The sequence below is a fragment of the Nelusetta ayraudi genome, unplaced genomic scaffold (genome assembly GCF_046127955.1).
Source record: "Nelusetta ayraudi isolate G7.1 ecotype Tasmania unplaced genomic scaffold, CSIRO-AGI_Nayr_v1 ptg000042l, whole genome shotgun sequence".
NCBI classification, from domain to species: Eukaryota; Metazoa; Chordata; class Actinopteri; order Tetraodontiformes; family Monacanthidae; genus Nelusetta; species Nelusetta ayraudi.
The window spans coordinates 3,477,297-3,490,575 of NW_027466092.1; the positions used below are offsets into that span (position 1 = coordinate 3,477,297).

A 13,279-nucleotide genomic window follows, 5' to 3' on the forward strand; every position below is an offset into this window, starting at 1 on the left:
GTGGAATGAATTTGAGTGCAGTGGGATAAACTTGGGTTGCGACTTCATGATAAGGAAAAACAAACGTGGGTCCTGAGACTCCACCAGTTGAGAAGCGCTGCTCTAGACCAGCGGTCCCCTACCTTTTTTGTATCACAGCCGGTTTGACCGGCACCGACATGACCGGCCTCTTAACATGGCGACAATAACACAGCATGACTTTTCTTTCTCAATACTCCTGGTATTGTCAGTTAAACGTTGATTTCTTTTTCTTGGAAGTCGTGGGCTCTTCTGTCTCCTCACTGGGCCTTTTCCACTTTCCAAAGATGTTTGTTTTCACTCATGTTGCTCGCTAGCTTGCTTGCTCGTGGGTTTAATCTAGCGGTAACGCACCAAGTGCCTTGACATGCGTCAAGAGTTGAGCCACAGATGGATGTAACGGAGCGAATCAGGTCATTTTTCTAAATAAAATTGTTCAGACTCAGATAATAAATAAAATGGAATGAATTTAACGGAAGTTAATTATTATTTCTGTGCCGCCCGGTAACAAATGACCCAAGGGTCGGTATCTCGCAGAAAGAAGCATGTTAGCTCCTTGGCTCGTTTGAACTTTGCCTTTGTAGGAGCTCGCATGATCCCGTCGATTGGGGATGTGTCGCTATCGAATGCATCGCGAGCGGAGGATCGGACGTTCAAGAGACGACGCTCGCCAGCGCCCCCCCTGCTGCTTCCGGGACACGGAGATGAATTTGTGGAGGAGCGGGGCAGCGAGGACGGCCGCGCAGCTGGGCTCCGGCGCCCAGGAGGCGCCCCCCCCCCCCGGGGGGGTGGAGGAGCAGTCTGGCTCCAGACTGGCACAAGAGCTGAGCAGAGAGAAGTGAGGCTGGGACGGGACTGTCAACACGCGGCAGGAAGTCACAGCAGGACGCGCCGCTGAGTGGACACATAGCTCTGTTTCTTCCTTTCGAGGGAGTGAAGCAGATTTACAGATATTGAGTACACAGCTTGAACTTTCAAAGCTTTGTGGATCATTACGTTTAATGTTGACTGGCTCTTTGAGTTATGCCTACTGCAAATTTGACTTCACGCAAGTCGCATATGATAATGCAAAAAAGTTTGCAGCAAAGTTAAAGTTCTAATACCATCCGCAGCGCTTTAGTGCCGTCTATATTTTTCTTTGCGTCTTGAAGGGTTTGTCCTGAGCTGACTCACTTCAGGGAGAACTCTGGTATTTAAAACACAGAGAGAGTGTCTTGGACGATGCCTTTTCATATTAAAACAAGGGACAGTGGCAGGAAAAAGTAGCGTTCTTCTGAGAACAGACTTCTGTTTCTGTATTGTTCATTTTGGGACGACCAAGCACATCGACGAACTAATGATTAAAGGCCTGGAAGCCAACTGAAATGTTTCAAGGAGAAAAAGAACGCTGCAACATTTGGCTCGGGCCCCTTTCCTAAACATGTCAGTAATCAGCCAACTGTTTGTGTCCAGTTCTACTAAGCAGTGTTGGCAAAAGAAGAAGAAGAAGAAGAAGAAGAAGAAGAAGAAGAAGAAGAAGAAGAAGAAGAAGAGGAAGAAGAAGAAGAAAACCCTGTTTCAATGCTGTTTGGGTGGGAAAACAATATGGTGATGGTGCTAGCCAAGGTCTGTAGCCACTGCAGCCTCCCAGAAAAAAGCATGTTAGCTCCTTGGCTAGTTTGAACTTTAGCGTCGTAGGAATTAGCATAAATGCAGTTGTTGGCCACACATCTCCATGCTGTGTTTTTCTTCTGCTGCTTATTTTTTCCCCCCTTGAGAACTTTGCCAACGAAAGGCTCCTACTGCGTTGAATTGAAACTGTATTGTAGCTCAAAAACAGTCATAAATCCTTCATATGGATCAGGAAATGTCATCACAGATTCCAATGACATGGTGGTGAGGAGAAAAGAGTTGAAACGTTGCTTTACAATGCTCGCGCTTGCAGCAGCAACACCACCGCCACCACCACCACCAAGTCCCCCCACCGCCCCAACTTCCAATGAATTCACTGTCCAAACTGCACTTATGGATTTCTTTATGAAGGCAGCCATGTAGCACACAGTACAAGAAGAGCCGCAGCAGCAGTATTGATATTCAGCCCGAGTATCTGAAACAGTTTCAGTTTCCTCCTTGACATCCTTGTAGGATAAAAAAGGGTCATCGCTACATAAATACTTAATCTGAATCTTGTCCAGCTGTCATTATGCGATTCAAGAAGGGGAAAAAAAAAAGGGATGGGAATACATGAATGATTTAGGCAAGAAAAGACTTCTTCTGAAGCCATCTAGTCAAGTAAAAGGAGGACAATGGAGGGGAAATCTTAGCCTCCACCTGCTCCTCTCTTGTCCTGCCGCCTCCTGCAAATGGGACGGCTCGGGCAGTAAATGTGGAAAACACGGCGGTGAGTTTAGGGCCACTCGATTCCCACTGCCGAGCCATTGCGTTGCATTCGAGTCCAATCTGCTCGATTGATTGCCTCTCCGCTGCCTCCCCCCGCGCCTCCCCTCCCAAATGGCTGCTCCCAAAGTTTTCTGCATCTCCGTCTCCGAGGCGTATCTGGGCAGGAACTGCTGCCCCGCCGTATAATTACCCGTCAGCCACAGTGTGTGTGTGTGCGGGGGGAGGGGGGGGGGCGGAGAGGGAGCTGCCATTGACCTGGACCTCCCTCCGCCGACGGAGTTGGGGGCTATACTGTGAGACGAGTGAGCGTTCAGAGGGGTTTAGATAGGTAGCCGGGTGGGCTTGTGATGAGGTTAGGCCGGAAAGTGGCTTTTTCTCGGATTGATAAGACCGCAGAAGGAGATAAGGCCAGAAATATGTTATTATGTGCAGGGCCGAGAAGGCAGAAAAGAAGGTCTTCGCCTTTTCATTTCTTTTCTTTTTTTTTACTTTGTTTAACCATCAAGATCTTCCCCAGATACCCAGCCATCCCCTTCCTCCCGGCCGCCTCCTGACGAGCAGACGAGCAGACAGCTGATGATAAAGCGAGTGGGAGGTTTGTTGCCAGGGGGACAAGGCCTTTTTAAGGCTCATCGATTAGGATTCTTATGCAAAGGTAATTAAACAAGTGCTTGTCTTTGCCATCCCGGAGTCTGGAGAAGAAATTGATGGCAGGCCCAACCTTCTTTTCTCCCCCCCCCCTCACCTCTCCAGCCCCTCCCCACCCTGAACTTTTACCAGCTGTGAGAATTAAAAGAAAAAAGGGTGTCCCGCGGTGCCCGGTCTGCAGCTCATATCTGTCGATACTTCCCATTAGAATTCCACCAAGGTTTCCACTTAAAATGCAAACGCCAGCCTTGCCCTCCAGAAGAGGAGGGAACAGACACCGCCGCCGCCGCTGTAGATATTGTACTGTATAATGCGGCAGCGCCGCTCAGTTAGGAAATTTCCACAGAAAATTACATTGGTTTTCCCCACGCGGACAAACCCAGGAGGGAGGCAAACACCCCGCCGGATGTGCTGTGAAAAATGAGAGCGATAATAAACCGCACTTTGCAACAAGCTCAGAAAAAATGAAATAAAATGAAAAAAAAGGCAGGGCTGGCTCCACCTCAAACTAATCCTGAATAAAACATCCTTGGAACAAATGGATGGCGTATTTATTAGGCGGAATGTGTGTGTAGTGTTGTTTTTGACAGTTTTTTTGTGTGAAAGACGTGCTTCAGCACACTGCAGGGCAATTCACTAACAAGCCGAGCGCTTCAGCCATTATGTTCAAGTGGAACTATCGTCTCACATTAACGTTCACACACCCTGAAGTGCAACTGGATCCCTGAACTACGTGTTTATGCCGAACTCATGCTGTGACGCCACTATAGTGTAGGAGTGTTATTGTGCAACTTACATTAACCTGTGTGAACTGATTTCTTTTTCTAGCAGGAGAAGCGAAGCCGCGCGCCGCCCAATTAATCGCATGGCATCAGAATTGTACCTCACTCCTGAGGGAGCGGACCGGGGTGCTGCGCCGGAAGTGAAGAACGACTTTGACAATTGGAAATTTGATTTAAGAGACAACGAAAGATCATCGAGCGGGGGAAAAGAACACGTTTGCCAGGAGATTATATAATTGGAGTTTTTATCCCACTTTGCTCTCGTTGGATGTTTCGTGTCACACATCTAAAAAGTTGAGAAAGCACGAAGAAAAGGGAGGTCGAGCGCAGATCAGGGAGAGTTTCGGTCGAGCGGTTGTTGTACTGCATGCGATTCTCTGCGCTCAGCATCTTCGCCTGTCTGTTCAACAACTTCCGCTCATGCGAGGCTGTAATGGAATGTGACAATACTTTACCTGCAAGATGACCCAGTGGCCTTCCTTAGCTGCCACTTCCAGGGCTTGTTCAGCGATAACCTCCTGGCCCTGACCCAAAGACACGTTGTGGAAGTTCTTGTTGTTGAAAGTGTAGCCCAGCTTCTTCCCTGGAGAAAAACAACACAAGTAACCTTTCAAAATGCGCAAGCGAACAAGGCTTACGCTCAAATATGGTATTTTGTTAATGAAAAAAAAAAGCTTCTTTGATCCTGTCAAGAGACAGACTAGTAGGTCAGTGAATGTGAGTTCTGTGTGGGTCAATTCAGGTAGTTCGGAGGTAGAACCAACTATGATACACAACTAGATGTAATCAAAGGCTCCACATCACACCTGTCTACTGTTTTAACATGGCAAATACTCAGACCTGTCAGGAATAAAAACAAGGGTCACTTGGGTGCAATTTTGAAGCGTTTGCTTCAAACGCTGCTTCAAACAGTGCTTTGAATATATAAATATTGGGAGGTTGGGTAGGTCCATTCAGGTAGCCGTCTTGTCATTTGTTCACTTTCAAAGACCTGCAAAGACTTCTGCCTTCAGTAGAACAGTTTCGAAGATATTTTTGAGAATAATAATGAGCTGATATCAATAATGACATTAGCTTTTGGTCAATGTTTTGATGTGAAAAAAAAAGAAAAGGTTTGTCCCAAAAAACTCAGCAATGTTTTTTGTGCAATGAAGACAAACTGAAGTATTTTAAGGGCTTCTCTTTGGCAATAAGGACAACAAGCCTATAAGAGTATCGATGCGACTGATACCTCTGAAACTGGATTACTCAAGCAAAGAGGAAAAGTATAAGGGCTAACAGGGAGAGACAAGCACTTTTTAAAAGCATAATAGACTCTTTGATCAGAAAGCAGCCGCAAACTGACCTTGCTAAATAGATTTGAAGGTCCCATACTACCACATGAAGCTCAGTTTATCAGTGTTTCCAATGTGTCTCCAGGATGCCACAGGACTCTCAAGAAACAAAAAAAACATCAATTGCATTCAGCTCTGTTCACTTCACCCTGTTACCTAATGTTTGTGTCTTTCCAAACATGTGGAATCAAAGCATCAGTTTTAGTGAAGGAGTGTTTTTCAAATGGCTGATAACAGACTATGGAAGAGTCAACTGTTTCATGAGATTCTTTGGAAGAATAATCTCAAGAGGCTGATTCATTGGAGTGTCGCATGAAAAATAAAGATCTGAAAACGGACTGAAATGTGAGACCTTCAAAACATTTGCCGACTATTTGCTATCACTCTGACAGTTCTTTCTTTTTCTCTCTTTTTTTTTTTTTCCTTTTTTGACACACACACCGGATCCCACGGTGTGTGTGTGTGTGTTTGAAAATGCTCGCTGGGGTTTTAAGAGAAATTTACATAGCCACTAGTACTAAAACTGAGTTGAACAGCAATGACAGTGATAACAATGTTTCCATTTAAATCCCATTAAACAAACAATAGCGTCCGGCTCCCACCCACAGTGTGTGTGTGTGTGTGTGTGTGTGTGTGCGTGTGTGTGTGTGCTTGTTCAAGGCCATCATTACCATAACAATGGCACAATGACTCAGCCTTCACTTGCCCACCTTGAGTGTGTGTGTGTGTGTGTGTGTGTGCCTAACGAGAGTGAGCTTCATATTGCACAGTGTTCCATTTCAGGTTCCCCCTTTAGGTGCCTCGGTTAGTTATTTGTCCTGTGCAGAGCACACGGAATCACAGTGTCTATCTAATGAAAATCTAATTGAAGCCTAATACATATACGAGAAACCCAATGGTCACAGCTATAATGGCAGTGCCCTCCATGTGGCTCATCTGACTCATCACTGGCGACTCTTAGTGGTGATGGACTCCCCTCAAAATGAGGGAGTTGATCATTACCAAGCACAGGCCCTCACAGCCACCACCTGTAAAGAGTGTCATCTTATCATAACTGCGGCCGACGGTTTCAAATACTGGCTGGGCGACGTCCGTGATGGGAAACTCAATTCTTTTTACTGACCGTCAATATGAGTCACTCAACAAAGAGGATCAGGTTTTTGACTCACCGACTTACCCGGAGTGTGCGGAAATCGAAACGCCCATGCGAGCTCCGCCCACTCCCAGTCGGGGGTTTATTGATTCGTTTTGTAAAGTCAGTACGTTTTACATGCACGCAGTAGTCGAGTTGAGGTCATGGCACGGCTACTCGTCAACCGGACTACTCGTCTCTATCCAAATATTCATTCAGTGAAGAACGTTGAATTTCTGACCAAATACAATTCATTTATTTGTTTGTTTGTTTGGTTAGTTCAACCTCCACCTGGATAGAATTCATCAAAATATCGGGCTGATCAGCAGATTAACCGTGGCTTCCGAGGTAGGTAGTAACCGAGAAACGTGCATGTCAAATCTCCTATGGCTTTCGATAGGTAATGTGTTAACACATCATTTAAAAATCCAGCATTTAATCGGACAAATGCAATAATTTGAGTTTTTAAAGTGTCATGTAAACGTATTGACTCAGTACTTCGAGGAACTGAGTGATTCCTTTATTTTATGAGTGGGGCCACTTCACTGTGAGCAACTGAGTGATTCACTTGTCCACAACACATCCTCATAGCAGGGAAGGAAAGAAGCCACTGAGCTGAAACAAGAAACCAGAGCCGTTGCATTTCCCATAGGGCTAACACAGCGATGGCGAATGCAGTGAATACAGCACTCATATAACTGTGTTACGCAGGTCTGCTCTCATGTTTGAAATGAGGTAGCTAGCGGTAAGGGGGACAAGCCATTCAACTAGTTAATACAGACAAAGAATCATGACTCAGAAATCAAGACTCAAGTTTTGAATGATGCATTCAGGACCTTTCATGTCTCTCGATGAGAGTGTGGGGCTTCAACTCGTATGGTTTAACCAAGAACGTAAAAAAGAGCGTATCGTCTGAAATACTGGGGCATTTCTATGTAGTACTTATTTTGTTGTACTTATTTCTTTTTTAATAAGGACCTGAGTCTGGAATAAAGTTTATCCATCCATATATCTATCTATCTATCTATCTATCTATCTATCTATGAACCTTTAAGTCATGCAAATAGAAATTGTAATAGATATAAAATACTAACAACATGATATGTATGAATTGTGAGAAATGCTTCACTAACTGCAAAAAAGCCTTTATGCTCGCACGAGGTGGTAATTCAAGAAACTTTGGGGAAAGGCAATCATAACAAAACTGCAAATCAAACACTTGAAAGGACACAGTGTGCGTGAGTGGAGGATCAGACAGAGATATTAAAATCAGCTCTGCATCAAACCCTCCTAAACGATGTGATAAAAATGTTGTGTTGTGCCAATCTGAATGGAGACTCACCGACTAATACTACTGCATTCCTACCAAATCTGACTCTGGGACGAAGCACAACAGGGTTGTCTGCTGGACAGTTACACAATGAACACAACAGGACCTTTCATGTGGCATCAAGATGTGCAATCTGCTACGTAAACTTAGTCTTAGCTTGACCACTGGGACAAGAGGTCGGAAGAGTGCTGCCCCATTCCCATGACAGTGCCAGAGGCCAGGGCGTACTTGCACAGAGAGGGAGAAATCCAGGAAAGTCCAATGATTCCTGGGTAGTGAATCAATCACGCTGGCAGCTCTGTTACAACAGCAATCTTGTTCCAGTTCATGCAGATGGCAGCTTGAATTATGTGGCAACTTAGTCAAAAGTCTCAGCTTCTGGCTTATGCAAGGCAGGTATAAAATATGAATCAGGATATTTTATTTAGAGCCTATTCCAAAAAGTGCTTATTGTAAAAGCTCCTTCTTTAGGCAGCCTGACGGTCCGCAGAAGCAGAGCCATCCAATACGGTATGGCGATTTTTAGCCATATTACCACATCCCAGTTGGGATTTCAGCCATATTATTCTATACCACATTATGATTAAACTAGGGCTGTCAATTGACAATTTCTTTTAATCGCGATTAATTGCATAGTGTCCTGAGTTAACTCATGATTAATCGGAAATGAATTACTATTTTTATTTTTTTTATATATCTATATGTCACTTAATAAGATATTTATTTTGTTTCTTATACTTTAGGAAAAACTGGAGTGGACAATAATAATTCCTTGAACAGGAGGGCTGCGGCTCGCACGCGATCTTCGCGGCGCTTCCACCTCCGCTGTGCGTTAATTGTGCGTTAACGTCGACAGCCCTAGATTAAACACAACTCAAACCAGCACCAGTTACTCTGCTAAAGGTTTGATCATGTGAGTATAGAGGAGTGCGATCCCTCGGCTTTGGTGGAATCGTGGCCACGACTGGCAGGTGTGTTTGGTATTGTGGACGATCCCTGTGGCGTTCGCCTCCAGAGGATCACGCGGCTCAAAACTGAGTTGAAAGTGTCCCGATGTCTGTGGTCTCGGGTGTTTTCTGAAGTCAGTTCAGACTCAAAGATTGTCTAGTGCGTGGCCAAGCCGTAGTCCAAAACCAATGACATTTACTTTCCCGCCGCCCCCAAACACACCAGTGGAGTGTTCTCATATATTCATGACCTTTACTTTAATCCCTCAATCTACCCAGAGCCTGTTGTGCATCAGCGGCCGTGGCTGATAGCGGCGGAGACACAAAGCATGCGCGTGTGAGACGAATGCCGCCCTTATAGCCATAATCCTGTGCGGCAGGAATCAAAGTGGGAATGCAGGTGCGCCCGTACTTGACTTTGTCAGAACCGCTCGTGAAAATGATGAACGTTGAATGGATGACGCGACTGTGCGCAAGCTCTCCATAAAGGTCTTTTACAGTTTTACAGCTGAAACAGGCGAGCGTTACCGTGCTTCTCCACATCCTTCAAAGGGTCGACGCCAGGAGAGAGGATGAAGAACATGGGCGTAGCAGGGCTCGACTCTTCAAAGGAGACGGCGAAGTCCAGCGATCTGCCAATCACGTACTTGCTCCCCAGCTTCTCCTCCACAAAGTCTCTGCAGGGAGAATGTGACTCAATTCTCCTCGAGACTTTTCTATTATCTTTGACCGACGAGCTGAAATAGCTGCAGAGTGGGAGGTTTCTTTAGCAGCGGTGCAACACTGACGCAGACACATTAGCTTTAGTCATGACTCAGATGTCAGCAAAACTTGGATATGGCATTTAAAGCATTGTGTTTCACTTTTCTTTTCTTTTTTTTTTTTTTTTTTACACAGACCAAAGACAGGCCATGGGAAGTCACGGATTTCATATTATAATTCAATTTAAATTGAGTGCAACAAAATTAAAAAGAACGAGTCACATGAGGACACCAACAACATTTGTAAACGGCTCCCTCTGAGTTTTGCTCACTAGGGAGCTGATTACGTTTTTTTGTTTTTTTTTTTACTGGAGAGCTGTAGAAGTTTTTGCACTGCAATGAAGAAAATGGTTAAAAAAGGTCATCTGAAGTGTTCTGCCAGTCATGTTATATCTGTGTCTAAGAGTGAATGAAGCCGCACGTCAACATCAGCAAACTTACCTACATTATCGTTGTTGTTGTTTTTAAGCCAAATACAAATTGGATACTTGAATTGCAGCACGCCAACTTTTTCATCCTGGATATACCAGCAATGTCAAGGCTGCAGTACTTTTCATCTTGCTTCAGTCTCCTTCTGTTATGTATACTCTATGCATCATATTTAATACAAGTTTGTGTGCGCAAAAAACCTACAAACGTCACTGCAGACGCAAACTAATGACAAAGCTGATCTACTACGACAACAACAAAACAGCGTGTGCAGTCCGTTTGGATAAGCAGATATTTCTGGCATTTCTGGCAGAAGGTGCAAAATATTTGGATGAGAAAATGGGAATGAATTATTTAGTGGGCGTACTGTGAATTACCAAAGCTGGAAGTGATTGCAGCCGCTGTTCTTTGCCACTTCTCATGAACCCTTTGATCATTGGATAAAACGCCAGCGTTTAAAGACGACAGCTCTCACTTCCTGTGACGCTGTACGGCCCATGTTACAATTGCGTGGCTGCAATCATGTTCCATTTGCCGTCACTTTGTTCCCCCATAATCTCCTTTTGCACATGTTTTAAAAATAGCTTACAAGCAGTTTTGTTCTGTTTGGACGTGCAATCGGGGAAATTTTGCGCATGCTAGCCGGGACCTTAGTGAATCAGGCCCAGTGTTTTCAATAGCTGATATAATAGCAGTGCATGTTGAACCCGGTGGAAATGTGATCCAGGACATTCTGAGGCGGAGTTTCGGGGCTGTTTGTACCTGCATGCTTCATAATGAGCCTCACTGATTGCTGTGTGCAGAGCCACCTCCAGTAAGCACAGGTGCTCTGTCAAGTCAAAACTAGCAGGCAGAGGTCAAAGTGTTTAACCCTTAGCCCTTCATCAGACTGCAGCACCACGCGGATCCTTTACAGACCAGCGAGCAGAGGCTGAGCTCTGACCCCAGCTCCTCACCTGACGGCGTACGTCATGCGGTCGGGCCTCAGGGCCCTCATCATGCACAGCCTCTGAAGCGAACTTTTGTTCTTCCACTCCTGAGGGAATATCTCTTTTTCCGGGCACTCCGACTCCACCAACTTCTTCCAGCGCTTGGCCGAGCCCTCGACGTCTCGGTCCAGGTTCTTGAACTCGTCCATCGAGCACAAGGACTGGTGGTGAGGAGGAGGGGGATTCGGGGTGAGGGGAGGGGGAGAAAAAAAAAAGGAAAAAAGTACTGTATTTTTAAAAACTGCTGCTGCGACGTGATCACTGATGCATGTTAAAGTTTTTGACCACTCCGGGGACATTTCACGGTACACAGCAAAAGTGGGAACTTTAGTCTGCAAAAAAAAAAAGAAAAAAGGTTGAGGTTGAAAAAAAAAAATGGACAAAGAAAAGAAAGGAGTGCTTATCGTTCCCCACGCCTATATAAATAAAATTTATTCAAACGGAAACGCTGAGTACACAGGGTTTTCTTTCATAACGGGCCGGGAGGTTTGGCTGAATATGCATTTGCTGCAGGACCAGCGAGGACTTGATGCACCAGCTGACAGCCACCTTATCTCATCTGTGGGAGAAGCTGCGTCACGCAGCGCGGCGCAGCCTCGAGGAGGTGGACCCCCGACGAGCACACACACGCGCACACACACAGTTTTTCAGGGTGTTTAGACAATCTCCTCAACTGTACAAACCTTGACAGGGCTGAAACTTTCACGGCCAAGGTGGGAGTGTATATCTAAACTATGGTAAGATAAAATAATTCACACGTCCCCCACAATACCACATTATTGGTGGGGTAAAAAAAAAACGGTAATTTGGTTTTAATGTGCTCGCTATCTGTCTGCATTATAGTGAAGTAGAGAGTCGTAGAGAATATTCAGCTCCAATAAAAGCCGTGCCTGCGCAAAACATAAAATCACTTCAGTGTCTGGATTACGCCCATTTTAAGGCCTTTACTTTTCTTCACAGATTTAAATGGAACAATTTCATATAATCATGTTCAGTTAGTATCAGAAAAGAAAAACAAAACAGTACAGATCTCTAGAAAACAGCAAATTTAGCCTGGTGTTTACAGCCTGGTGTAAAATGCAAAAACCGGTGCTCTGTTGAACCTTCCATATGAATGGCGCCGGAATGAGACCTCATCAGTGGCATCTCAAAGGGGGACTGAACACCTGGCTGCAGGTGTTGTCAGTAACCTTGGGGAGGTAAGAGTGCCCGCTCTGACATCACAAAGGGCTTATACAGTATCCTGTTACCCGGCACTTCCACTGGCAAGGCTTACCTGAGAAAGCTGTATGAACTGCAAACACGGCATCTGATAGTCATGCTTCATTTTTTAAGTTGCTATTATCAATTTTCATTTTAACTTTGGTCCCAAAAGCAGTTTTTGCTCAGTGCATGAATTACTGGCACCCTTTCACCACCTAAGCTGGCAACCTCTCACTCCTAGTTAGAGGAAACTTGAGCGCCTCATGAAACTTTAAGCGAGTGCCGCTGATAAATTTTTGCCATGAAAAATTGAGCCGCAGCATTTGATTCGCAGGTCAACAAACACCCAGAGTACATTAAGTGCATCTGGGAAAAAAAGGCCCTGTGCAAACTCTCACAGGGGTTTAGGTTTAGTTAATATTCTAGGGCGTACTGACTGAAAAATTCATGAGCAAGAGTTGCAATAAAAAAGGGAGGAAAAAAATGCTGCCGGTAAGGTTTAGTTTGCCGCTAAACTGATCTGACAAGAGAGGGAACCTCTGCTGCCTGACGTTCACAGGGCTGCTCAGCCAAACGTTGCTTCTTTGAGAGATACATTACGGGCAGGCAGAGTTCGTTCCACTGGCCTTTCCAATGTTAAAAAGCAGCAGGGGTCACGGAACTAAGAGAAGCCCGCGGAGAATCGCGCGCATTTGCAAAGCTTTGGGTAAAACATTCACCCTGTCGGCTCTTTTAAGTATGCTTAATGCGGAGTTGTTGTTGAGAGGCCAGCCTGGACCACGTTGCATCATACGAGGCGGCGCTAGACGCTGCGGAAAAGCGGCTAAGTGCTCAAATTACTCGGGGGGAGATTTTGGATTTCAGCAGTGCCTCTCATAAATGACAGGCTGAGGGGGAGAAAGTGTTTCGAGTGAGATGCTGTCAGTGAAATCTTTTCCAGAGATAAGATTCTTCTTCTAGATTCCGCGACTCGGGGACAGGATTTGCAAGACGGAGCTGATTGACTAATTAACGGGATTCGTTCACGCATCTCTTTGACTGCATGAATCCTGCAAGACCTTCTCAATTATGAATGAACAAACTCTTTGGGAAATCAAACAACTCTGTACTGCAACATCCAGACGAGGGGTCGGCAAATGAATTGGGGCCGTTCCTTTCTGAGCCAGTAGATGGTGGACCACGTGTGTATGTAGCCTGACAAAGCGAAGATTGGCTGTGTTCAGCTTTCTATAAATAAATACCCAACTCAGTCCTTAAGTATAAGAATAAACTGACATACCCACATGCACGTTTCATTACCAGCCTGCTCGCAGGTGGTGCCACCACA

General features: G+C 45.2%; 1 protein-coding gene across 3 annotated transcripts in view; it reads right to left on the reverse strand.

Annotated features, from left to right (window-relative positions):
- Positions 1-13,279, reverse strand: part of dnah9 (dynein, axonemal, heavy chain 9) — a 156,519-nt gene that overhangs the window by 24,699 nt on the left and 118,541 nt on the right. For 2 of the 3 annotated variants that reach the window (XM_076033699.1, XM_076033698.1), the window contains 3 exons: positions 10,717-10,910; positions 9,099-9,247; positions 4,283-4,410 (listed from right to left, as the gene is read on the reverse strand). In XM_076033699.1, the coding sequence (XP_075889814.1) occupies positions 4,283-4,410; positions 9,099-9,247; positions 10,717-10,910 (471 nt within the window). The remainder of the gene's footprint in view (positions 1-4,282; positions 4,411-9,098; positions 9,248-10,716; positions 10,911-13,279) is intronic. The other variant, XM_076033700.1, reaches the window with a different exon arrangement.